Consider the following 26,053-nt stretch of genomic DNA (forward strand, 5'->3'; position numbering starts at 1 on the left):
ATCTAGGAAATAGGACGAAGTCAGGAAACACTATTCCAAGTGTGACCTGAAGAACAAATCTCTTACTTTTAAAGAAGGAATGGGGAATTTGAGCATTGGGAGGAAGGAGGAAGGGGGTGGATGGCACATTGGAATGAGTTCTTCTCAGATCTTAGTACAAATTGGGGCCCTTGAACTAGTAATCCACTCCAAGGGAGCCTTACAAAAACAGAGGCCGTATCATAGGAAAAAGGCATATTGATGATGGGAAGACACTTTCTCTGAAAGAGCTGAAGCAGCAGTGAGAAGTTCAGAAAGGGACAGTGAGATATATGCTATGTCTACGCTGATCAATATTATTCCTGGGATGCAAAGACAAAGATACCAGCCACATGACTGGGGACAGTTGGAGGTATAGAACACACCACCTTCATAAGAAAAGTCCAGGGAAGGTATTAGATACTACAGGCAGATAATGTGTTTGGTCTTTCCCCCAGTATGCCACTTAAAAAAGAATTCTTTTTTTTTTTTTTTTTTTCCTGAGATGGAGTTTTGCTCTTGTTGCCCAGGCTGGAGTGCAATGGCGCGATCTCGGCTCACCACAACCTCCGCCTCCCTGGTTCAAGTGATTCTCCTGCCTTGGCCTCCCAAGTAGCGGGATTACAGGCATGTGCTACCACACCCGGCTAATTTTGTATTTTTAATAGAGACGTTGTTTCTCCATGTTGGTCAGGCTGGTCTCCAACTCCCTACCTCAGGTGATCTGCCTGCCTTGACCTCCCAAAGTGCTGGGATTACAGGTGTAAGCCACCACGCCCGACCTTAAAAAATAATTCTAATAGATGGAGAACATAAAGGAGAAAATAAATTGTTGCTTGAACTCCAAACTGATATCTATATTACCTCCTGCCCCATCACACTCACACTATTGCAATAGTCTTCTAACTGGTCTCCTTGCTTCCAGTCCAAAACCCATCACATGTCAAGTAAATGTGTCTAAAGCACTATTTTAGTCATATCTCTGTGCTATTCATAAATTCTCCAAAGATATTCCCTCTACCATAAAGAAAAACTTTCATTCCTTGAGCCTGGCATTCAAAGTCGTCTGTAGTATAATAACACTTCAAATTTGCTTTCTTGTCTTACTGCAAATTGTTTACATAAATTTTTTTAGCCTAACCAGTTTATTCATTGTATTCCAGACACAAGTCTCTATAAAAGCTTTTAGATTCTGTTCATCAATAGGATTCAATCAACCTGGAATCTCCTCTTCTTTGTCGATCCAAAGTCTGCCCTTCTGGCCTGGCATGGTGGCTTACACCTGTAATCAGTACTTTGGGAGGCCGAGGCTAGTGGATCACTTGAGCCCAGGAGTTCAAGACCAGCCTGAGCAATAAAGCAAGACCTCATCTCTACAAAAAAATTAGCAGGGCTGGTGGCCCATGCCTGTTGTCCCAGCTACCCAGGAAGCTGAGGCGGGAGGATCTCTTGAGCCCAGGAGATCAAGACAGCAGTGAGCAGTGATCACACCACTGTACTCCAGCATAAGCAACAGGGCGAGTCTTAAGAATATATATATATATTTGGTCAGGCATGGTGGCTCATGCCTGTATTCCTAGTACTTTGAGAGACCAAGGGTGGAGAATTGCTTGAGCTCAGGAGTTCCAGACCAGGCTGGGCAAAGTAGTGAACCCACCCCCTAGTCTCTAAAAATAAAATAAAATTTTTTTTAGGTCTACACTTCTCTTAGAATCCAGCTCAAATCCTACCTCAGCTGAAATTATTTCCTTCAGCCTGAAGTGTTCTTCGTCTCCCATGCATTTTTCTAACACTTACTCTGCACTAATTTATCAATTAGTTATTGTCAATTCATTTATCAATTAGCACACTGTTCTCATGCTAGCACGTCTGTTGTTACCTTAAACTGTTATTTAAAAAGTTGTACTTTTACTTAACTTTTTTTAAAATTTTTTTGAGACAGTATTGCTCTGTTGCCCAGGCTGGAGTGCAATGGCATGATCTCAGTTGCAACCTCTGCCTCCTGTGTTCAAGCAATCCTCCTGCCTCAGCCTCCTGAGTAGCTAGGACTACAGGCATGCACCACCATGCCTGGCTAATGTTTTTATTTTTAGTACAGATAGGGTTTCACCATGTTGGCCAGGCTGGTCTCGAACCCTGGGCCTCAAGTGATCCACACTCCTTGGACTCCCAAAGTGCTGGGATTAGAGGTGTGAGCCACAGCACCTGGCTACTTAATTTTTTATAATCTTGAAACAAACACTGATTTGGTTAAAGTCACTTGGAGATGTAAATATTTAATAATAAAACATCTTATTTAAGACTAATACATTAATCAATAATGGGGAAGTTTGAAAACACCCATAGATGCAAGAATCAGCAGGACACACACACACACCACACACACACACACACACACACACACCGTTCTTGCATTGTTCAAGAATACTTGCCAGGCCCCCGGATCCATTTTACCTTTCTCAGAAGTCATGGTGCTCTGTCTCTGGACTTCCTCCTCTGGAGTCATAAGTTGTGCTGATTGTTCCTGGACTTTGTTTCTTCAGGTGTGCCCACTGCCACCTGCTTGGGCAGAGGATGACTCATTCCCGCATCTCAGGCAGTTATGGGAATCTGGGCTGTCTGTACAAACAGGCAGCAGACTGAGAAGGACATTATCGTGGAGATTTGCATCTTTAGTGATGAGAAAGCCTATGATGCAAATGACATGAATTCTGTAGAGTGGATCACTGGGGTTACCAAATTCCAAAGTTCTTCAATGACATCTGAATTTGGTAAACTTTCTCTTTCTTTAAATAATAAGGCAAGGTGGATCCATCATTCTTTATTTTTTTTGTTTTATTTATTTATTTTTCATTATCTCCTACTCCGCATCAAGGATGCATCATTCTTTTTTTTTTTTTCTTTGAGACAGAGTTTTGCTCTTGTCACCCAGGCTGGAGTGCAATGGCACGATCTTGGCTCACTGCAACCTCTGCCTCCCGGGTTCAAGCGATTCCTCTGCCTCAGCCTCCCGAGTAGCTGGGATTACAGGTGCCCAACACCACGCCCAACTAATTTTTTGTATTTTTAGTAGAGACGGGGTTTCACCATGTTGGTCAGGCTGTTTTTGAACTCTTGACCTCAGGTGATCCACCCGCCTCGTCCTCCCAGAGTGCTGGGATTACAGGCATGAGCCACCGTGCCTAGCCTAGGATGCATCATTCTTTAATGGAGAGATGAGAGGAAGAATAAAGTTAAGAGAGACTTAACCTGTAACGATAGCTTGAAATTTTTTATGTTATCTGGTGAGCACACTGTGGCCTTGGCTTTCAGCTATTATTCACCTATTTCCAACTTCCTCTCATTTTGCTCTTTGTCCCACATCTGTGTTGGAGAGGGGAGGGGAACTATTAGATACAAAATGAGAAGGACCTTGGCCTCTGAGTCAGCTAATTTGTGTACAGGTCTTTGGTGCTCTCTTCATCCTTGAATCTAAGATTAAGTGTGTGGCCAAGTCCACGTCTGCTTTTTTTTTTTTTTTTTTTTTTTTTTTGAGACAGAGTTTCGCTCTTGTCACCCAGGCTGGAGTGCAATGGCACGATCTCGGCTCACTGCAACCTCTGCCTCCCAGGTTCAAGCGATTCTCCTGCCTCAGCCTCCCAAGGAGCTGGGATTACAGGTGTGCAGCATCATGCCCAGATAATTTTTTTTTTTTTGTACTTTTAGTAGAGACGAGATTTCACCACGTTGGTCAGGGTGGTCTCAAACTCCTGACCTCAAGTGATCCACCCTGCATGGCCTCCAAAAGTGCTGAGATTACAGGCATGAACCACTGTGCCTGGCCAGGATTCTTTTCTGTACATATGAATATCTGCATTATTTTTCCCTCGTATGGATATTTAGTTTTATAGCATCATTTGTTTTAAAAAATATATACTTTTCCAACCAGGCACCATGGCTCACGCCTGTAATCCTAACACTTTGGGAAACCGAGGCGGGCAGACCACTTGAGGTCAGGAGTTCAAGACCAACCTGGCCAACATGGTAAAACTCTGTCTCTTCTAAAAATACAAAAATTAGCCGGGCGTGGTAGTGCATGCCTGTAATCCCAACTACTCGGGAGGCTGAGACAGGAAAATTCCTTGAACCTGGGAGGCAGAGGTTACAAGGAGCCAAGATCTCACCAGTGTACTCCAGGCTGGGTGACAGAGTGAGACTCCATCTCAAAAAAGAAAGAAATACATATATATGTGTGTGTGTGTGTATACACTTTTCCCATTGGATAATCTTGGCACCTTTATTAAAAAACCAATTGGCAGGCTGGGCACCGTGGCTCACACCTGTAATCTTAGCACTTTGGAAGGCAGAAGTGGATGGATCACCTGAGGTCAGGAATTCGAGACCAGCCTGGCCAACATGGTGAAACCTCTCCTCTACTAAAAATACAAAAATTAGGCTGGGCGCTGTAGCTCACGCCTGTAATCCCAACACTTTGGGAGGCCGAGGCGGGCGGATCACCTGAGGTCAAGAGTACGAGACCAGCCTGACCAACATGGTGAAACCCCATCTATACTAAAAATGCAAAAATTAGCCGGGCATGGTGGTGCATGCCTGTAATCCCAGCAACTCGGGAAGCTGAGATGGGAGAATCGCTTGAACCTGGGAGGTGGAGGTTGTGGTGAGCCAAGATCGAGCCATTGCACTCCAGCCTGGACAACAAGAGTGAAACTCCATCTCAAAAAAATAAAATACAAAAATTAACCAGGCATGGTGGCGGGTGCCTGTAATTCCAGCTACTTGGGAGGCTGAAGCAAGAGAATCTCTTCAATCCGAGGGGCGGGGGTTGCAGTGAGCCAAGATCTAGCCACTTCACTCCAGACTGGGTGAAAGAGCAAAACTCAGTCTCAAAAAATAAAAAATACAAAAAATAAAATATCAATTGGCAGCTAGGCGCAATGGCTTAGGTCTGCAATCCCAGCACTTTGGGAGGCCAAGGTAGGTGGATCACTTGAGGTCCAGAGTTCAAGAACAGCATGGCCAACACGGTGAAACTACATCTCTACTAAAAATACAAAAAGTAGCTGGGCATGGTGGTGCGCACCTGTAATCCCAGCTATTCAGGAGGCTAAGGCAGGAGAATCGCTTGAACCCAGAGGGTGGAGGTTGCGGTAAGCCAAGATTGTGCCACTACACTCCAGCCTGGGTGACAGAGTGCGACGCCATCTCAAAAAAAAAAAAAAAAAAACTGGGTGCGGTGGCTCACGCCTGTAATCCCAGCACTTTGGGAGGTCAAGGTGGGTGGATCACTTGAGGTCAGACGTTTGAGACCAGCCTGGCCAACATAGTGAAACCCTGTCTCTACTAAAAATACAAAATTAGCCTAGTGTGGTGGCCTGTGCCTGTAGTCTCAGCTACTCAGGAGACTGAGGTGGGAAAATCGCTTGAACCCAGGAAGCAAAGGTTGTAGCAAGCCAAGATCGTGCCACTGCACTCCAGCTTGGGTAACAGAGTGCGACTCCATCTCAAAACAAACAAACAAACAAAACTAATTGGCCATATATGTGCATGAATTCATTTTGGAATCCTCTCATTCCATTGATCTATATGTCCATTATTATGTTTACACCACATTGTTATGATTATCATAAATTTATAGTAAGTTTTATTTCTTATTTTTTTAGTTTTGAAACGGAGTCTCACTCGCCCAGGCTGGAGTGCAGTGGCGCGATCTTGGCTCACTGCAAGCTCCGCCTCCCAATGGCCCAATGGGCTCCCGGGTTCAGGCCATTCTCCTGCCTCAGCCTCCCAAGTAGCTGGGACTACAGGCGCCTGCAACCACGCCCGGCAAATTTTTTGTATTTTTAGTAGAGACAGGGTTTCACTGTGTTAGCCAGGACGGTCTTGATCTCCTGACCTCGTGATCCGCCCGCCTTGGCCTCCCAAAGTGCTGGGATTACAGGCGTGAGCCACCGCGCCCAGCCAGTAAGTTTTTTTTTTTTAAGATGGAGTTTCTCGTCACCCAGGCTGGAGTACGATGGCGTGATCTCGGCTCCCTGCAACCTCAGCCCCACCAGGTTCAAGCGATTCTCCTGCCTCACCCTGCTGAGTAGCTGTGATTTACAGGCGCCCACCACCACACCTGGCTAATTTTTTGTATTTTTAGTAGAGACAGGGTTTCACCATGTTGGTGAGGCTATTCTTGATCTCCTGACCTCAGATGATCCAGCTGCCTCGGCCTCCCAAAGTGCTGGGATTACAGGTGTGAGCCACCACACCCGGCCACTCATATTTCACTTAACATAATATCCTCAAGATTCATCCACGTTGTAGCATGTGACAGGATTTGTTTCTTTTTAAAGCCTGAATAATATTCATTATATGTGTATATCACATTTTGTTTTCATTAGTCAATGACATTTGTATTGCTTCTACCTTTTGGCTATTGTGAATTGTGGCACTACGGACCTAGGTATGCAAAGATCTCTCTGAGATTCCTCTAAATTTTTTGTTTTCTTTTGTGTTTGTTTTTTTAAGTGAGATAAGGTCTCTGTTGCCCAGGCTAGAGTGCAGTGAAACAATCACAGCTCACTGCATCCTGAACTCTTGGGCTCAAGCAAGAGTCTGCCTCAGCCTCTCAAGTAGCTGTGAATACACATACTTGCCACCATGCTCAGCTATTTTTTATTTTTTGTAGAGACTGGGTCTCACTGTGTTGCCCAGGCAGGTCTCAAATTCCTGGGCTCAAGCAATCCTCCCTCCTCAGCCTCCCAAAATGCTGGAATTACGGGTATGAGAAACTGCACTCAGGTTCCTCAGGGAAGTTCCAGCTACTAGGAACTGAAGCAGGAGGATTGCTTGAACCCAGGAGGTCAAGGCTGAAGTGAGCTATGATCACACCACCGGTACTCTAGCCGAGGCAACAGAGTGATTCCTGTTTTATGTTTATTTCAATGGCAAGAACATCATTGACATTAAATGTCAACTTGGGAATTTTGAGGAGGTGAGAACCTTCTGTGTAAGAATACTTCTCTTTCTTATCTCTTATTTGGTTTGCCATGCATATGCTTACGGATTTTTAGTTTGGGTTGCAAAAAATACCCACTTGGTGTCCTAGTGTATTGTATATACGTGTGTGTGTGTGTGTGTGTGTGTAAATAGCTATTTAACCGAGGAAAAAGGGAAACAATAATACTTATAAACATTTGAATTATATATTTGGCATCTCAGCCAGAATCATTTGAACCAACTGCATTTTGTACTAAGTCACTGGGATTACAGGTGTGAGCCATCGCGCCTGACCTAAATTTTCAATCAATATGTGCCAAGTGGTTATTATTTTAAAATATTGCTTGAGAAGAGTTCTCAGACTCAATTTTATTGTCATGAGCCTCTTACAGTGACATCTCACAGACTTCCTTTTCCTTCATGCCACTGATTCTGAGACCATCTGGCACTGTGACACCTCTGTTGGGTAATCAAGCCATAAATCAAAATCTTTAGTCTCCAATTCCTGTACTGCCTTTCTCAAAATGCAGCCTGAGTCTGAAAAATAATGTACCTGTAACCAAGGACTCCAACAACTATTTAATCATCTATCAAACCTGAAATAAAAACCCAATTTTGGCCAGGCACGGTGGCTCACGCCTGTAATCCCAGCACTTTGAGATGCTGAGGGGGGCAGATCACATGAGACCAGGAGTTTGAGACCAGCCTGGCCAAGATGGTGAAACCCCGTCTCTACTAAAAATACAAAAAGTGCCTGGCATGGTGGCAGGCGCCTGTAATCCCAGCTACTTGGGAGGCTGAGGCAGGAGAATCGCTTGAATCCGGGAGGCGGAGGTTGCAGTGAGCTGAAATTGCACCACTGCACTCCAGCCTGGGCGACAGAGCGAGACTCTGTCTCAAAAAAAAAAAAAATTAGCCGGATGTAGTGACACACACCTATAATCTCAGCTACTCGGGAGGCTCAAGCACAAGAATCACTTGAACCCAGGAGGCAAAGGTTGCAGTGAGCAGAGGTCGCACCACTGGACTCCAGCCTAAGTGATGGAGGGAGACTGTCTCAAAACAAAACAAAACAAACCAGTTTCCAGGAGAAATTTCAGAAATTGAAAGAAATTAGAGACGTTTGATCAGTCCGTGAGTTTTTGTCATAGACTTCAATTCTCTTCCAGGAAATGCTTTTGAGTATGTATGGGGTTTTTTTGTTTATTTTTTTTTAATTAAAAAATTAATTGCAGTAAGGCAAACAAAAGTGAAATAAGTGTTCTAAGGAAAGTCAGGGGGTTGTCTTCCCTAAGGCAAAAAATAATTCAGTACCACAGGGAAGTAACATGACTAGAATTGGTTTATTATTTATTATTTATTTTTTTGAGACAAGGTCTTACCCTGTCACCAGGCTGGAGTGCAGTGGTGCAATCAAAGCTCACCATAAGCTCAAACTCCTAGCCTCAAGTGATTTTTCTCTCCTCCGCCTCCCAAGTAGTTGGGACTATAGGTGCTCAACACTGCATAAGCTTATTTTATTTTTTTAATTGTTTTAGTAAAGGCGAGGTCTCGCTATGTTGCCCAGGCTGATCTGAATTCCTGGGCTCAAACAATCCTCCTGCCTGGGCCTCCCAAAGTGCTGGACGTGTACCACAGCACCTGGTCCAGAATCGGGTTTTCAAAGAACCACCACAGCTGCAGTGTAGGGAATAGGTTAAAGGGCAATTGTCATAACAAACCTGCCATAGATATATGGAAATAGAAAAAGTTGGAGTGGGAAATAGGTTACTTAAAAGGAATTGAATATTGCAAAAGAGTTCACATGTACTCACGCACACAAAATCATAAACAGAGACAAAAGGAAAAATACCTGACTCAAGAGGAGTGTGCTTTTCATCATCCCATAGTTTATCCATGAAGCCACTGAAATTATATGCAAAACATTTTGTGTTTATGTGCATTATTTTCTGGGGGAGTGTCTATATGTTTTATCAGGTTCTTAATGGGTCCTTCAATCCCCCAGACGTAAGGAACAATGTTTTCATAGATTTGCTTTTCCCCATTTAAATCAGCAGAGGGCAGAAAAACAATAGAATTAGCAGAGCCAACCGCAACACGGAAATTGCTAAAACTCCTCCAGTCCCTCTCAGTTTCTGCCATCTGTTTCCTGCCTTTGCTCTAGATGTCTAGTATTTGACATCTCCCTCTGTCAACATACTACTATCTCTGAATAACCATATCAAGATAAGCAGTCCTTCTTTTTTTTTTTGAGACGGAGTCTTGCTGTCACCCAGGCTGGAGTGCAATGGCGTGATCTCGGCTCACTGCAACCTCTACCTCCCGAGTTCAAGCAATTCTCCTGCCTCAGCCTCCCCAGTAGCTGGGATTACAGGCACCCGCCAACACGCTTGGCTAATTTTTGTATGTTTAGTAGAGGCAGGGTTTCACCATGTTGGTCAGGCTAGTCTTGAAATCCTGGCCTCAGGTGACCCATCCCCCTCGGCCTCCCAAAGTGCTGGGATTAGAAGCGTGAGCCACTGCGTCCTACCTCTTCTTTTATTTAGTTGGACTCAGTCTATAATTTGCATTTTTCTTTTTTTAAATCATCTTTCCAGAAGAATTTAATTTTCTCATTTCTGTTTACACCTGTGGTAGTTATCATATTCTCTTTCACAACAGATATTGTTTTAATTACTATTGTTCCAGGAGACCTTGAACAATTACCCCATGAGGAGCCTACAGCTCCCATATCACTTACCACATAATTATTATATATTATTTACTTTTTGAAAGATGAAAATAGGGCCGGGCCCGGTGGCTCACAGCTGTAATCCCAGCACTTTGGGACGCCGAGGCTGGCGGATCACTTCAGGTCAGGAGTTCGAGACCAGCGTGGCCAATGAGGCGAAACCCTGTCTTTACTAAAAATACAATAATTAGTCGGGTGTGGTGGCACGCCTGTAATTCCAGCTACTCGGAAGGCTGAGGTTCGAGAATCGCTTGAACTCGTGAGGCAGAGGTTGCAGTGAGCCGAGATGAAGCCACTGCACTCCAGCCTGGGCAACAGAGTGAGGCTCTGTCTCAAAAAAAATGGAGGAGGAGGAGGAAATAGTTTGTGGCTAAAACAATTCTCAAGTAAGTTTCACTATATCAGAAAGATAAATTTTACATTATAGCAACAGGGTAATAATGATTGCAGTGATAAATTTTTGATCAGAAAGAATTGCCCCTACTCTTGTTATTTAATGCTTTTTGTTATTAAAAGAGAGAAGAAAGAATCTATCTGTCCATCAAACCCACTTGAATATATATGTATATACGTATGCATATGTGTGTGTATATGTCTGTCTGTGTGATACACTTTTTTTTTTTTTTTAGACAGAGTCTTGCTCTGTTTTCTAGGTTGGAGTGCAGTGGCTCAATCACAGCTCACTGCAGCCTTCGACTCCCAGGCTCAAGTGATCCTCCTATTTCAGATGCGGCTGTAGTCCCAGTCTAGGACTACAGGGCGTGCCACCACGCCCGACTAATTTTTTTTTTTTTCGGTAGAGATGGGATGTCCCTGTGTTGCCCAGGCTAGTCTCAAACTCCTGGGCGCAAGACATCCTTCCGCCTCAGCCTTTCAAAGTGCTGTGATTACAGGCTCATGCCTGTAATGTAAAGGAAAAATACGAAAATTAGCTGGGCATGGTGGCACGTACCTGTAATCTCAGCTACTCAGGAGGCTGACGCAGGAGAATTGCTTGAACCCGGGAGGCGGAGGTTGCAGTGAGCTGAGATGGTGCCACTGCACCCCAGCCTGGGCGTGCACAGCCACTGTGCCCGGACCTAAAGGAATGCATTTATGTTTGCATGTATTGAAGAAAACCCAGAGCTAAACAGTAGCTGATGTGGTAAAAATAGATTTTATTCAGGACGATTGCAATAGGGAAAAAGGGGCCTAGTTTATAATGGTCTTAATTCCAAATACAACAAGGAAAAATGGGTATGAATGTATGAAGTACCAAAGACCAGTAATTTTCCAATCGCTGATGGAAAACTTTCATCTCTGATGGAAAATTACTACGAAAAAACATCAGGAGTAAGGGGGGATTCTGGCTAAATCGACCTAACAGAATTCTTTTTTTTTTTTTTTTTTCAGACTAGAATTCTTGCTGAAGACAAGCCAAGGTGATCAGACATCACCTGGGGGCAATGCAGGATGAGGAATTTGGTCGCTTAAAGACAGTGATCCTATATCAAGGTTGGGAATTCTTTCCAGAACTGAACACAGAAGCCCAAGTTCAGGCTGAGTAGAAAAGCAAGCTCAGAAGAGCCCGACCAAAGTTTGGTCCAGGAGAAAATCTCAGCATGTGCAATCACTGACAGTGCTTTCTGCCCTACCAAGAGTGGAAAAAAACAACAGAACATACCCCTTTCCTGTTGAAACAGGTGCCTGTTTTCAGTCAAAACTCTTGTCAAAAGTCAACAGATTCAAATATTTAAAGACACATGCTCCAAATATTCCACTCAAAAGCAAAGCACAGAAACCACTGCGATAAAATTTGAAGTGCTCAATATCATTTTGAGGAGAGAATAAAATGTTGAGGAAACAATCCTACAACCACCCCTGGTGTACTGATGTTTATGCTCCATTGCTTTTTTGTTTTATGTAATTTTAATTTTTTCATTTTTAATTATTATTATTATTTTGAGACAGGGCGTCATTCTGTCACCGAAGTTGGGTGGAGTGCAGTGGTGCAATCTCGGCTTACTGCAGCCTCCACCTCCCAGGCTCAAGCAATGTTCCCATCTTACCATAGGCCCACTTTACCACACCCAGCAAATTTTTTTTTTTTTTTTTTCCAGAAATGGGGTTTTACCATGCTGCCCATACTGGTCTCCAACTCCTGACCTCAAGTGAACTGCCTGCCTCAGCCTCCCAAATCGCTGGGATTATAGGCATGAACCTATATGAGTCCCTTCATTTCATAAAAATGAATCCCTTTATTTTTAATTTTTTAGAGATTTTAATTTCTTGCTATGTTGCCCAGGATGGAGGGGAGCTCCTGGCATCAAGTGATCCTCCCCCTCAGCCTCCTGAGTAGCTGATAGCATGCCACTGAGCCTGGCTTGTTTTATTTTATTTACTTATTTATTTTTAGGCTAGTCAAGTGAAGCAGTGGGAGTGGATAAGGAGCAAAGGTTGTTTTATTTTAAAAGAAACAAAAATTGCCAGGCACGGTGGCTCACACTTATAATCCCAGCAGTTTGGGAGGCTGAGGTGGGTGGATCACTAGGTCAGGAGTTTGAGACCAGCCTGACCAACATGGTGAAAACCCAGGTCTAATAAAAATACAAAAATTAGCTGGGCATGGTGGCATGTGCCTGTAATCTCAGCTACTCAGGAGGCTGACACAGGAGAATTGCCTGAACCCGGGAGGCGGAGGTTGCAGTGAGCTGAGATGGTGCCACTGCACCCCAGCCTGGGCGACAGAGAGAGACTCCGTCTTAAAAAAAAAAAAAGAAAAGAAAAAAGGCCGGGCGTGGTGGTTCAAGCCTGTAATCCCAGCATTTTGGGAGGCCGAGGTAGGCGGATCACCTGAGGTCGGGAGTTCGAGACCAGCCCAATCAACATGGAGAAACCCTGTCTCTAGTAAAAACACAAAAAAATTAGCCAGGCGTGGTGGTGCATGCCTGTAATCCCAGCTACTTGGGAGACTGAGGCAGGAGAATCGCTTGAACCCACGAAGCGGAGGTTGCGGTGAGTTGAGATCATGCCATTGCACTCCAGCCTGGGCAACAAGAGTGAAATGCCATCTCAAAATAAATAAATAAATAAATAAATAAATAAATAAATAAATAAATAGGGAAAACAAAAATTAGGCCCAGTCTGAATTTAGGAAGTATAGTTTTACGATAAACTACTACTCAAAGGCAGAATCTCTATCTTATTTTTCTTTCTCCCTTCAAGGTGATGGGGTTCAGGACATACTATCCCAAAATACAGCACCTTGGTAACTGAGGAAACAGAAGCCCGAAAGTCTCTTGCACTTTCTCCTGCCCTTCTTCTTAAAGCAGGCTGTGAAAGAACTCTCTGTCCTTCCTCTGCATAAAAACTTCATTCTAGATGTATCCTCTCTATACCCAAAGAAAACGAACATCTTTATCCTTAAAGACACAGAGGCACTACGAAGAATCTGAACGAACAGGCTTGCTAAGTACTCCTCCAGTTCCTTTGTTTGTTTGTTTGTTTTAAGAGGTGGGGGTCTCACCATGCTGCCCAAGCTGGTCAAGCTGGTCTTGAACTCCTGGGTTAAAGTGATCCTCATGCCTTGGTCCCCCAAGCAGCAAGGACTACAGGCTCACACCACAGTGCCCAGCCATTCCCAGTATATTACCATTAGATCAGACCCCCTTTGTCCAATCATACTTGTGCACAACTGTCTACCCTTTATCAAACTTAGCACAAGTTTCCCTGTTTGAGTCTTCATTTCTGAAGGTTCTCCTTTCACTAAAACTTAACGTTAAATAAATTTGATTGCTTTTCTCTTGTTAATCCTTCTTTTCTTTTCTTTTCTTTTTTTTTTTTTTAGACGTAGTCTCGCTCTGTCACCAGGCTGGAGTGCAGTGGCGCAATCTTGGCTCACTGAAGTACCTCCGCATCCTGGGTTCAAGCGATTCTCCTGCCTCAGCCTCCCAAGTAGCTGGGACTACAGGTACATGCCACCACGCCTGGCTAATTTTTGTATTTTTAGTAGCGACGAGGTTTCACCATATTGGCCAGGATGGTCTCTATCTCCTGACCTCGTGATCTGCCCGCCTCGGCCTCCCAAAGTGCTGAGATTACAGGTGTGAGCCGCCGTGCCCGACCAATCCTTCTTTTCTTATGTGTGCATCAGCCATGAATTTAGCAATGGGTAAAGAAAGAAATCTCTTTTCCCTCACAAAGGCATTCAGTAAATGTGAAATTGAATAGAAATAAATTAAACTGATAGTAAAAATTCCTGCCATTAAATAAGATCATGAGTCTTAAAATGTTCTAAAATAGCTGTGCTGTACACATATGCTTAATTCACTTAAATTTTAGAATAAAGAGTCCTATCTTGCCCCAACCTGCCCAAATCACAGCCTATCACTTGGCCTACAGGGTGCATACTCTGCCTATTGTAGACTGGTCTGACAAACATGAAGATTCTAGTAGAGAAATAGAATAATGTGGATCCCAAAACCACGAAGGCAGTTATGCATGCATTTCTTTAGTTTTAGGCATGATAATGACCTCAGGAGATAATCTGATTCATTCAGGAACAGAACAAACCAGTCAACACAGAACAACTGGAAAAAGGCAGTAGCCACTATTCTTTTTTTTTTTTTTGAGACGGAGTTTCACTCTTGTTACCCAGGCTGGAGTGCAATGGCGCGATCTTGGCTCACCACAACCTCCGCCTCCTCAGTTCAAGTGATTCTCCTGCCTCAGCCTCCCGAGTAGCTGGGATTACTGGCATGTGCCACCATGCCCAGCTAATTTTGTATTTTTAATAGAGACAGGGTTTCTCCACTTTAGTCAGGCTAGTCTCAAACTCCTGACCTCAGGTGATCCGTCTGCCTGTGCCCGCCAAAGTGCTGGGATTACAAGTGTGAGCCACCGCACCTGGTCAGTAGCCACTATTCTTTGAACAAGTTTTTAATAATATGAGGCTATTAATTAAACAACGAACCCAAAAATAAAAATCTATTTATTAGACTAAGGAAATCTGGCAGTTAAAGTAAATTTACTAATGTAGCCTCAGAAATTGTGATCAGCTGGGCTTTTGCCACACACTACTTGCAACTTTAGAAATTAGCCCAAAGAATTCAAGGTTTAAAGTAAGGAAGTCATGAAAGGAAATCTGCATCAGGCTGTAGTCAGGAGACCAGGATCATGTAAGTCAACGTCATATTCAGTAAACAGGAGCAAAGCCAGGTCCCGGACAAAGCAGAAGTCTCTAAAGTAGGGTGTGTACAGCCAAGGGGATGTGCATCTTGAAACATCCCAGTGAAAGAAGGTAGGCCAGAGGTAGTGGCTCATGCCTGTAATCCCAGCACTTTGGAAGGCTGAGGCGGGAGGATCACCTGAGGTCAGGAGGTTCAGACCAGCCTGACCAACATGATGAAACCTGGTCTCTAATAAAAATACAAAAATTAGGCCAGGCGCGGTGACTCACACCTGTAATCCCAGCACTTTGGGAGGCCAAGGCAGGTGGATAACAAGGTCAAGAGATCGAGGCCATCCTGGCCAACATAGTGAAACCCATATCTACTAAAAATGCAAAAATTAGCCCGGCCTGGTGGTGTGCGTCTATAGTCCCAGCTACTCGGGAGGCTGAGGCAGAAGAATTGCTTGAACTCGGGAGGCAGAGGTTGTAGTGAGCCGAGACTGTGCCACTGCACTCCAGCCTGACGGCAGAGTGAGACTCCATCTCAAAAAAAAAAAAAAATTAGCAGGGCGTGGTGGCAGGTGCTTGTAATTCCAGCTACTCAGGAGGTTGAGGCAGGAGAATCGCTTGAGCCTGGGAGGCAGAGGTTGCAGTGAGCTGAGATCGCGCCACTGCACTCCAGCTTGGGCTACAGCGTGAGACTCTGTCTCAAAAAAAAAAAAAAAAAAAGAGAAAGAAAGAAGGTAAATATTAGAACTTCTATCCGTGAAACATTGATGCACCAGAAGAAAGTATTAGAACTTTTTAATTTAATATTTACTAAACCTAGAAATAAAATTTTAGGCTGGGCTCAGTGGCTCATACCTGCAATCCCAACACTTTGAGAGGCTGAGGTAGGCAGATTGCTTGAGTCCAGGAGTTCAAGACCAGCCTGAGCAACATAGTAAAATTCCATCTTTACAAAAAAAAAAAAAAAAAAAAAAAAAATATATATATATATATATATATATATATATAAAACACAAAAATTAGCTGGGTGTGGTGGTGCACACCTGTGGTCTCAGCTACTCAGGAGGCTGAGATGGGAGGATTGTTTGAGACTGGGAGGTTGAGGCTGCAGGCTCAAGCAAGATGAGTTGAGCCATAATCACACCACTGCCCTCCAGCCTGGGCTACAGAGCAAAACTCTGACTTGAAAAAAGAAAAAAAAACTTTAATGTGAGCATTTTCAAATATGCACAATATATTAATTAAAAATAATACATACAGTTTGTGAATAATTAAATATGCCTACATTGGGATATATGCTAAATTTTTTCACATGTACATATTCAAATAATTTATAGTCAAATAATTTGTAGTGCTAGAAAGGCCAGGTGTGGTGTTACACACCTGTAATCCCAGCACTTTTGGAGGCCGAGATGGGCAGATCATGAGGTCAGGAGTTCAAGACCAGCCTGGCCAACATAGTGAAACCCTGTCTCTACTAAAAATACAAAAATTAGCCAAGTGTGGTGGCACATGTCTGTAGTCCCAGCTACTCAGGAGGCTGAGGCGGGAGAATTGCTTGAACCCAGGAGGCGGAGGTTGCAGTGAGCCGAGACCCCACCATTGCACTCCAGCCTGGATGACAGAGTGAGACTCCCTCTCAAAAAAAAAAAAAAGTGCTAGATTTTAACCTCTACAATGAAAGTGACCATTTATCCTTATTTCCGAGGACCTAGTACAGTAATTGGCATATAATAGACACACAATAAATATCAGTTGAATGAAATAAAAGTGAAACTGTGCAGATAATTTACTTCAGAAATAATCTGTGCTATGATTTGTAATGTTTGGCCAACATGATTTAGGATTACACCAATCAATATAAGCCCAAGGAAGCAGGTTTGACATATGATACAAATAAGAAAGCTAGGCTAGGCACGGTGGCTCACGCCTGTAATTCCAGCGCTTTAGGAGGCTTTAGGAAGCGGGTTTGACATATGATACAAATAAGAAAGCTAGGCTAGGCACGGTGGCTTACGCCTGTAATTCCAGCGCTTTATGAGTTCTGGCAGGCGGATTGCTTTAGCTCATGAGTTTGAGACCAGCCTGGGCAAAATGGTGAAACTACTGTGCCCAGCCCTCAAAATTAAATAAATAAAATAAAATAAGATTATATGTACAATGAGCTGGGCGCGGTGGTTCACGCCTGTAATCCCAGCACTTTGGGAGGCCGAGGTGGGCGGATCACGAGGTCAGGAGATCGAGACCATCCTGCCTAACATGGTGAAACCCCGTCTCTACTAAAAATACAAAAAATTATCTGGGCGTGGTGGCGGGCACCTGTAGTCCCAGCTACTCGGGAGGCTGAGGCAGGAGAATGGCGTGAACCCAGGAGGCGGAGCTTGCAGTGAGCCGAGATCGCGCCACTGCACTCCAGCCTGGACGACAGAGCGAAACTCCGTTTCAAAAAAAAAAAAAAAATTATATGTACAATGTGATCTGCACTGTAGGAATCATATGGAACATCAATAAAAGACCAGAACGGGTCTGGTCTAACTAGGGCCAGGTACAGTGGCTTATACCTGCAATCCCAGCACTTTGAGAGGCCGAGGCTTCCTTTAAAAAAATTAAATTTTTTTTTTTTGAGACAGAGTCTTGCTCTGTTGCCAGGCTGGAGTGCAATGGCACGATCTCAGCTCACTACAACCGGTCTCCTGGGTTCAAGCAATTCCCCTGCCTCAGCCTCCCAAGTAGCTGGGATTACAGGCACGCACCACCATGCCAGGCTAATTTTTTGTATTTTAGTGGAGTTGGGGTTTCACCATGTTGGTCAATCTGGTCCCGATCTCCTGACCTCATGATCCGCCCGCCTCAGCCTCTCAAAGTGTTGGGATTACAGGCGTGAGCCACCGCGACTGGCCTCAAATTTTTTTAATGTAACACTGTTAGCATATCAGATCTACCAGGGAGAGCTGCTGACCTTAGGAAAATTTGTAAGCTTCTCAAACCTCAGCTTCTTTGTCTATAAAGCATAAATAACAATGCTTCCCTCAAAGAACAGTGAAATGTTTGTAAAGTAACACATAGGATAATGCCTACCCATAATCGGCCATCAGTAAATGCCAGTGTCCATACTGTCATACGCATAATGAGTATGTTAGAACAGAAATTAACTACGATTATTAGGGCTCCAGGATGTGTGTGTGTGCACGCGCATGCAAGTATGGGCATCGTTAATTTTTTTTTTTTTTTTTTTTGACAGAATCTCATTCTGTCACCCAGGCTGGACTGCAGTGGCGTGATCTCGGCTCACTGCAACCTCTGCCTCCCGGATTCAAGCAATTCTTCTGCCTCAGCCTCCCAAGTAGCTGGGATTACAGGCATGTGCCACCATGCCCGGCTAACTTTTTTGTACTTTTAGTAGAGACGAGGTTTCACCATATTGGCCAGGCTGGTCTCCAACTCCTGACCTTGTGATCCACCCACCTCGACCTCCCAAAGTGCTGGGATTACAGGCATGAGCCACCGCGCCCGGCCATGGGGCCATCATTAATTATGGTGGGTTTTTCAGGAAGACAAATTATAAACACAGATATATTGACATTTCCGATCTAAGTGGTCATAAACCAGATAGGTAGTTTTATTAGAAGATTTACCCTAAGAACACTCCTTCTATTCCCATTTCTGACATCCTACCCACACCCACATTCATCGACTACCATGTCTTCATAATGTCGTAGAATGACATTGTCATTATTGTCCTGGTAGAGCATGGAAATGGGAGACAGCTTGGTGGGGATACACACAGCCTGGGGGATCTCTGGGTCAACTGCATGCATCAGGGCTTGCATGAAAGCATAATTGGAGCTGTTGAGAGAGATGGTCAGTGAGAAGGGACACTCTCCATGGCAGTAATTTGCCATGAACCCCTTGGGGGCAATGATCCACTTGTGCCAACCCAGGTCCCGGAAGTTAATGAATAGCTGGTGACGGTGGCAGAGGTTCTTACAAGAAACCTTGGGGACAGGGATGGCTGCTCTCCTTTTCCGAGAAGGGTGGCAGTGGTCAGGGTTGAGGGTCACCACCAGCAGAGAAGCATGAAGGGAGCGTCTCAGTCTGGCACAGGTGTCTTCAGGCTGAAAATTCACCCCAGAGTCTCTATCTTCTTTGACCAGTATCTCCAGGAATAACCCGAAGTTTTTCTGGGGGTTGTCGTTCCAATCCTTAGCTACATCCAGCAGGTTGAAGTGAACAGCACCTTGTGGCCATGGGACTGACCGCAACACAAATATTTTACCTGGCTTAGGGGTGGTCTGGCCCCACACATGAGGCTCCTGAACCAGGAACAGAGCCAGTTCCAGCTCTGGTCCCAGGTTATAATAAGAATTGGGCCCCAAGTCCAGGCCCAGCTGGGCCAGCGTCAACTGTTCCCTTTCTTTGATGGCAGACAGGTTAAAGTAGAGGAGCTTTTGCAGGCAGGAGGAAGCTTGGGAAAATTTCTTTGGGTAAAGAAAGAAACCTAGATGGGAAAAGAGACATGTCAGAGTCATAATAATGTATTTTACTTCATATCCACCTCTATGATAGAAATGTCAGATACCCACATATACAATATAAGGGCAGGGAAGGACACAAGCCCTATCATTTGGGAGGGTTTGTTTCTCTATTCCTGAAAGCCAGAGGTTCCCCGGGCGCAGTGGCTCAAGCCTGTAATCCCAGCACTTTGGGAGGCCGAGGCGGGTGGATCACGAGGTCAGGAGATCGAGACCATCCTGGCTAACACGGTAAAACCCTATCTCTACTAAAAATACAAAAAATTAGCCGGGTGAGGTGGAGGGTGCCTGTAGTCCCAGCTATTCGGGAGGCCGAGGCAGGAGAATGGTGTGAACCCAGGAGGCGGAGCTTGCAGTGAGCCAAGATCGCGCCACTGCACTCCAGCCTGGGCGACAGAGCAAGACTCTGCCTCAAAAAGTAAAAAATAAATAAAAAATAAAAAAAGCTTAAAAAAATTAAAAAAATATATTTCAATATTTAATTGGTTTATTTTGAAATCCTAAATATTTTACTTCAGGCACTTAAACCATTATTCTGAGAAAGAGTCAATAGACTGGGCCGGGCATGGTGGCTCACACCAGTGATCCCAGCACTTTGGGAGGCCAAGGCGGGCAGGTAACCTGAGGTCAGGAGACCAGACTGACCAACATGGAGAAAACCTGTCTCTACTAAAAATACAAAAAAATTAGCCAGGCAGGGTGGCACATGCCTGTAATCCCAGCTACTCAGGAGGCTGAGGCAGGAGCATCACTTGAATTTGGGAGGCAGAGGTTGTGGTGAGCCGATATCACACCATTGTACTCCAATCTGGGCAATAAGAGCAAAACTCTGTCTCAGTTAAAAAAAAAAAAAAAAAAAAAAAGAGCAACCTAGACAGTCAGGTGTTGTTGGCCAAAGTCCAATCATTCAGATTGGCTTTAATTTTTTTTTTTTTCTGAGGCGGAGTCTTGCTCTGTTGCCCAGGCTGGAGTGCAGTGGCTTGATCTCAGCTCACTGCAGCCTCCGCCTCTCGGGTTCAAGCAATTCTCCTGCATCAGCCTCCGGAGTAGCTGGGATTACAGGTGCACACCACGTCTGGCTAATTGTATTTTTAATAGAGACGGGGCTTCACCATGTTGGCCAGGCTGGTCTCAAACTCCTGACCTCAGGTGATCCGCCCACCTCGGCCTCCCAAAGTGTTGGGATTACAGGCGTGAGCCACCACTTCCAGCCAATTTTTTTTTTTAAGTTTTTGTAGAGATAGGGTCTCTCTCTGTTGCCTAGGCTTATCGAGAACTCCTGAGCTCAAAGGATCCTCCCACCTCTCAAAGTGCTGGGATTACAGTCGTTAGCCACTGTGCCCAGCCTCTCCTTATATTGAAGTACGATGTAATTCTTTGATTTTTGTCCACGGATGCCCCTCTTCTGAAGTTACAAATGTGCTCTCCCTGTTTTCTAAGCTAACTTTCCTGTCTGAATTTTCAAATTTTACCTATTCCTCTAGGAAAAGACCCAATACAGTATACTTTTACTATTTTATTTTTTGCGTCTTCAATTTCTCCCTTTCCACAAATAACTCATTTGGCCTAATGCCATCATTTTGTTTGGTAGGATGACTTCACACTTAAATAGGTATTTTCTCTCTTTTTTTTTCCCCTGAGATGGAGTCTTGCTCTGTCACCCAGGCTGGAGTGCAGTGGTGTGATCTCGGCTCACAGCAACCTCTGCCTCCCAGGTGTTCAATCGATTTTCCTGCCTCAGCCTCCCAAGTAGCTGGAATTACAGGCACCCGCCACCACACCCGGCTAATTTTTTTTTTTTTTTTTTTTGTATTTTTAGTAGAGACAGGGGTCGGGGGTGGGGAGGGCCTTACCATGTTGGCTAGGCTGGTCTTGAACTCCTGGCCTTGTGATCTGCCTGCCTCGGCCACCCAAAGTGCTGGGATTACAGGTGTGAGCCACCGCGCCCGGCCTTAAGTAGGTATTTTCTGAGGTCATTCAGCTTAGGGAGAAATTACAACTGAAACCAAAACACTCTTAAGCACCCCAACACCACACCTCTTCTTTCTCAAGCGTCATTCAAAACATAACAAAATTTGGCTGGGCGTGGTGGCTCATGCCTATAGTCCTAGCACTTTGGGAGGTCAAGGCAGGCCATTGCCTGAGCTCAGAAGTTAGAGACCAGCCTCATGGTGAGACCTCATCTCTATAAAAAAATACAAAAATCAGCCTGGCGTGGTTGCGTGCACTTGTAGCCTGTAGTTCCAACTACTCTACTTGGCAGGCTGAGGTGGGAAGATCGCTTGAGCCCAGGAGGTGGAGGCTGCAGTGAGCCGAGACTGTGCCACTGCACTCCAGCCTGGGTGACACAGCAAGACCTGTCTCAAGGAAAAAAAAAAAAAAAAAGAGGAAGAAGAAAAGCCTGAAGTACTTGACCAGGCAAATTCTGAGGGAGTACTTCAGGCAGCCTGGATACAGCATGTTTGAAGATGAGACAAGAATGCATGCTCTAGAAGGAATAGACTACTATGAGCTTGGAGTTGAGTGTGCAAGGAAAGGTTGTAAAACGTGAGGCTGGGGAAGTAAGCAGCAGGGTCAGAATAGGCAGGGCGTGGTGGGTCAACTCCTGCAGAATTTTGCAGACGAGAATTTTATGGGGAGGAGCAGTATGACTCAATATGTATTTTTAAAAGGTAATTCTGGGCTGGGTGCGGTGGCTCAGGCCTGTAATCCCAGCACTTTGGGAGGCTGAGACAGGCGGATCACCTGAAGTCAGGAGTTCAAAACCGGCTTGGCCAACATATAGTGAAACCCTGTCTCTACTAAAAAATCAAAAAATTAGCTGGACGTGGTGGCACACGCCTGTAATCCCAGCTACTTGGGAAGCTGAGGCAGAAGAATCACTTGAACCCAGGAAGCGGAGGTTGCAGTGAGCTGAGATAGTGCCACTCTACTCCAGTCTGGGAGACAGAGCGAGACTCTCAAAAAAAAAAAAAAAAAAAAAAGGCAAACTTTATCTTGTATTCTCAAGGCCATACACAGTTCCTGGCTCACCGTAGGTATCCAATAAGTGCTTCTTGGACAAATAAATATTCAAATCTTCTCTCCAGTTGCTGTAAAACTAACCAAGGCTCTAAATTCTGCATCTGAAACACCCGGGAGGTTGTATAGACATGCAGATTCTCAACACCCATTTCAGACTTTGAATAAGAATTGAGTGGGGAGAACTAGGGTCAGGAATGGGGTTGGAGGATCTACTGTTAATGGAAGACCTAAGTTATTTGGTGGGTGGTCAGTTTGGGACAGTATTGGATCCCACTCACTGGGATCCTTTTAAAAGGATATGACAATTGTATATATTATTGCTCTCTATTCACAAATCTAGAATAACCTTTGCCACCCAACAAGAGTAGCCAGGAGGTACAAATAAGGGAAGCAGGACTCCCGGGCAAACCAACCTCAAAATTTTCATACCCTGCTTGCCACACGGAAGATGGCAGGATGTGTATATATGGGCTGAAGAGTGGGAGACTGAGCTCTGATTCCTCCCTCACCTCTTTCATCTCAACTGAAGCACAAAGCAGTTGATTCAGAAAACAAAAACCTATTTCAAATCCTGACTTTGTTCTCACACACTAGCTGTATGATCTTGAATAGATTACAGGTTACCTACTGTCTGAGCCTCATTTCCTTACTGTTAGAAACTTGATAAGAATATCTAACTTCCTCTCAGGATCGTGGGCTGGAATTAAATGAGATAAAATATGAAAAATACCAGCACAAGGCCATCAGTAATTGTCATTTCCTATTGTCCTTTCCTTTCTTCACACCACCCAGTTCCAGATGTTTTTCTGGATAACACTCCCATTTCCTTACCTTGGTCTGGGAGAAAGCGAAGTACATTCCCACGGACGCCCAGCTCCTTTACGTAGCATAAGTCTCGGGAGACCCCAGTGGTCGCTGCTGCCTCATGATCCTGGAAAATTTTCTTCAAGATATAAGGCACAGGTTGGAACTTCTTGGGTGAAGGCGCCTTATCTAAGCCCAGAAATTGGAGAAAGACATATTCTTGAAATTGGACTGCCTGGCCCAAAGCCAGAATTAACAGGAAGCTGAAAGCCAAATCTGGCAAGAAACGAAGCATGGCCTCTGGAGTGGCCGTCAGACCGGGGAGAGCTCCACTGCCAGACTGCCCAACAATTCAGGGGCTGCTAATTTATCTGATGTAAGATAATCAAGTGTGAATTGCTCTCTTCCCAGCTCCTCAAAGGCCATTGGATGTGAAGACGGAATTTTTTTTTTTTCTCTTCTCTTGCTCTACTCTTCCAGGAAAAAGTTCACAGAACAAAGATTACCAATGCATGGACATAAATTCTACAACAATGTGAGGTTGTCAGCAGTAGACAGAGTGAAAAGGAGACATGCATTTATTCATTTAACAAACAGTTATTAAGCATCTATTATGTGCAAGGTGCTGAGATAGGTGCTAGGAATAGAGTAGTGAATAATTCATAGATGTAAAATTAATCATCTGCAGAGACCAAGCTTGTCCAACCTGCGGCCCGAGGGTCGCATGAGGCTCACGATGGCTTTGAATGCAGCCCCACACAGATTCATAAACTTCCGTAAAACATTATGAAACTTTCTTGTGATTTTTTTTTAAGCTCATCAGCTATCATTAGGGTTAGTATATTTTATGTGTGGCCCAAAACAACTCTTCTTTCAATGTGACCCAGGGAAGCCAAAAGATTGGACACCCCTGGATTAGACAAATACCCAAGCAGATTTCATTATTTTATTTTTATTTTTATTTATGTATTTATTTATTTTTGAGACAGGGTCTCGCTCTGTCACCCAGGCTGGAGTACAGTGGCCTGATCTTGGCTCACTGCAAGCCTCGACCCCCTGGGCTCAAGAGATCATCCCACCTCAGCCTCTGGAGTAGTTGAGACTACAGGCGTAGGGCACCACTTCCAGCTAATTGTTTTATTTTTTACAGAGATGGGGCCTTGCCATGTTGTCCAGACTGGTCTTGAACTCCTGGCCTCAAGCAGTCTTCCCACCTCGGCCTCCCAAAGTGCTGGGATTGTAGGCATGAGCCACTACACCCTGCCGCCAGCCTTGTTTCTCACCATCCACCATCCTTAGTGTGGATGCTTTAATTATATTGACCTATTTGTAGCTCCGTGAGCTCATTTCATCTCAGAGTCTTTACACAGACCAAGTTCAAAGGTCACCTCTACTTCCACAATTTCGACTCACCAAAATAGATTGAGATACTTCTTTTTCCCACTGAGCCGTACTTGGGCATCCATTACAGTTTTTTTTTTTTTTTTTTTTTTTTTTTGAGACGGAGTTTCGCTCTTGTTGCCCAGGCTGGAGTGCAATGGCACGATCTCAGCTCACCGCAACCTTCGCTTCCCAGGTTCAAGTGATTCTCCCGCCTCAGCCTCCCTAGTAGCTGGGATTACAGGCATGTGCCACCATGCCCGGCTAATTTTGTATTTTTAGTAGAGATGGGGTTTCTCCATGTCGGTCAGGCTGGTCTCAAACTCCTGACCTCAGGTGATCCGCCCACCTCGGCCTCCCAAACTGCTGGGATTATAAGTGTGAGTCACCACGCCCGGCCCTCCATTAGAGTTTTTGCAGTGCATTTTACTGTGTTTGCCTCCTTCCTTTTCAGACAACTCACACCTTGAGGATCAGAACTGTGTCTCTTTGCCTAAGTATCTTCAGTGTGTCTTTTTCCCCAAAGTATCTCCACTGGTGAGGAAAGTGTCTGGCAGTTAGCAGACATTTGATAAATATCTGTGCAAAAAATAAATTAAGGAATTAATTGGTTGCTATTTCTAGAGGTCTCACTCTTTTATATAGTGAGGTTTTCCCCATTTCTTTTTTTTTTTTTAGAGACTAGGTTTGGGGAGTGTCTCACTGTGTTGCCCAGGCTGGCCTTGAATTACTGGATCAAGGGAATCTTCTGCCTCAGCCTCGAAGTAAGTAGAACTACAGGCACATGCCACTGCTCGCAGGTCCCACTTCTCTTGTCTCCTGTATCTTATTTAACACTTTTAAATTAATCTACAATCTTAACCTTTTTTCAACAATAAGAGTAGGTTGTATTTGGGTTTTCTTTATTTGACTTTCCTGACTTAAGGTCAGAAATCAGACTAACTGGTTCAAATTCTGGTTCCACTACTGATCAGTTATGTGACCATGAGCGAGCCACTCAAGTGTAAAATGGGAATAAAACATTCTTTGTTGCTGGGCGCGGTGGCTCACGCCTGCAATCCTAGCACTTTGGGAGGCCGAGGCGGGTGGATCACGAGGTCAGGAGATCGAGACCATCCTGGCTAATATGGTGAAACCCCGTCTCTACCAAAAATACAAAAAAATTAGCCGGGCATGGTAGCGGGTGCCTGTAGTCCCAGCTCCTCGGGAGGCTGAGGCAGAAGAATGGCGTGAACCCAGGAGGCGGAGCTTGCAGTGAGCCGAGATCGCGCCACTGCACTCCAGCCTGGGCTAGAGCAAGACTCCGTCTCAAAAAAAAAATAAATAAATAAATAAAATTCTTTGTTAAGGCGCTGAGGGCAACTCGTAAAATAATGTATAGACGACACTCAGGACAATATCTGCCGAATGGAAAGCACTCAA

General features: G+C 44.5%; 2 protein-coding genes across 3 annotated transcripts in view; both read right to left on the reverse strand.

The window, feature by feature from the left end:
- The window catches only part of APOBEC1 (apolipoprotein B mRNA editing enzyme catalytic subunit 1), a 34,964-nt gene extending 14,863 nt beyond the window's left edge, over nucleotides 1-20,101 (reverse strand). Inside the window, exons 1-2 of one of the 2 annotated variants that reach the window (XM_054444289.1) lie at nucleotides 20,084-20,101; nucleotides 2,473-2,494 (exon numbers count right to left, since the gene is read on the reverse strand). In XM_054444289.1, coding sequence (XP_054300264.1) covers nucleotides 2,473-2,488 — 16 coding nt within the window. In that variant the 5' untranslated portion in view covers nucleotides 2,489-2,494; nucleotides 20,084-20,101. Of the gene's footprint in view, nucleotides 1-2,472; nucleotides 2,525-20,083 lie in introns of those variants that run through there. The other variant, XM_054444288.1, reaches the window with a different exon arrangement.
- Nucleotides 18,468-23,593, reverse strand: GDF3 (growth differentiation factor 3). The gene is made up of 2 exons (XM_054444287.1): nucleotides 23,279-23,593; nucleotides 18,468-19,389 (listed from the first exon to the last, which is right to left on the reverse strand). Exons 1-2 carry the CDS (start codon nucleotides 23,544-23,546, stop codon nucleotides 18,563-18,565), a joined length of 1,095 nt encoding a protein of 364 aa, XP_054300262.1. The 5' UTR covers nucleotides 23,547-23,593; the 3' UTR covers nucleotides 18,468-18,562.
- Between the last annotated feature and the right edge of the window lie 2,460 nt (nucleotides 23,594-26,053).

The sequence above is a fragment of the Pongo pygmaeus genome, chromosome 10 (assembly GCF_028885625.2).
Source record: "Pongo pygmaeus isolate AG05252 chromosome 10, NHGRI_mPonPyg2-v2.0_pri, whole genome shotgun sequence".
Lineage (NCBI taxonomy): Eukaryota > Metazoa > Chordata > Mammalia > Primates > Hominidae > Pongo > Pongo pygmaeus.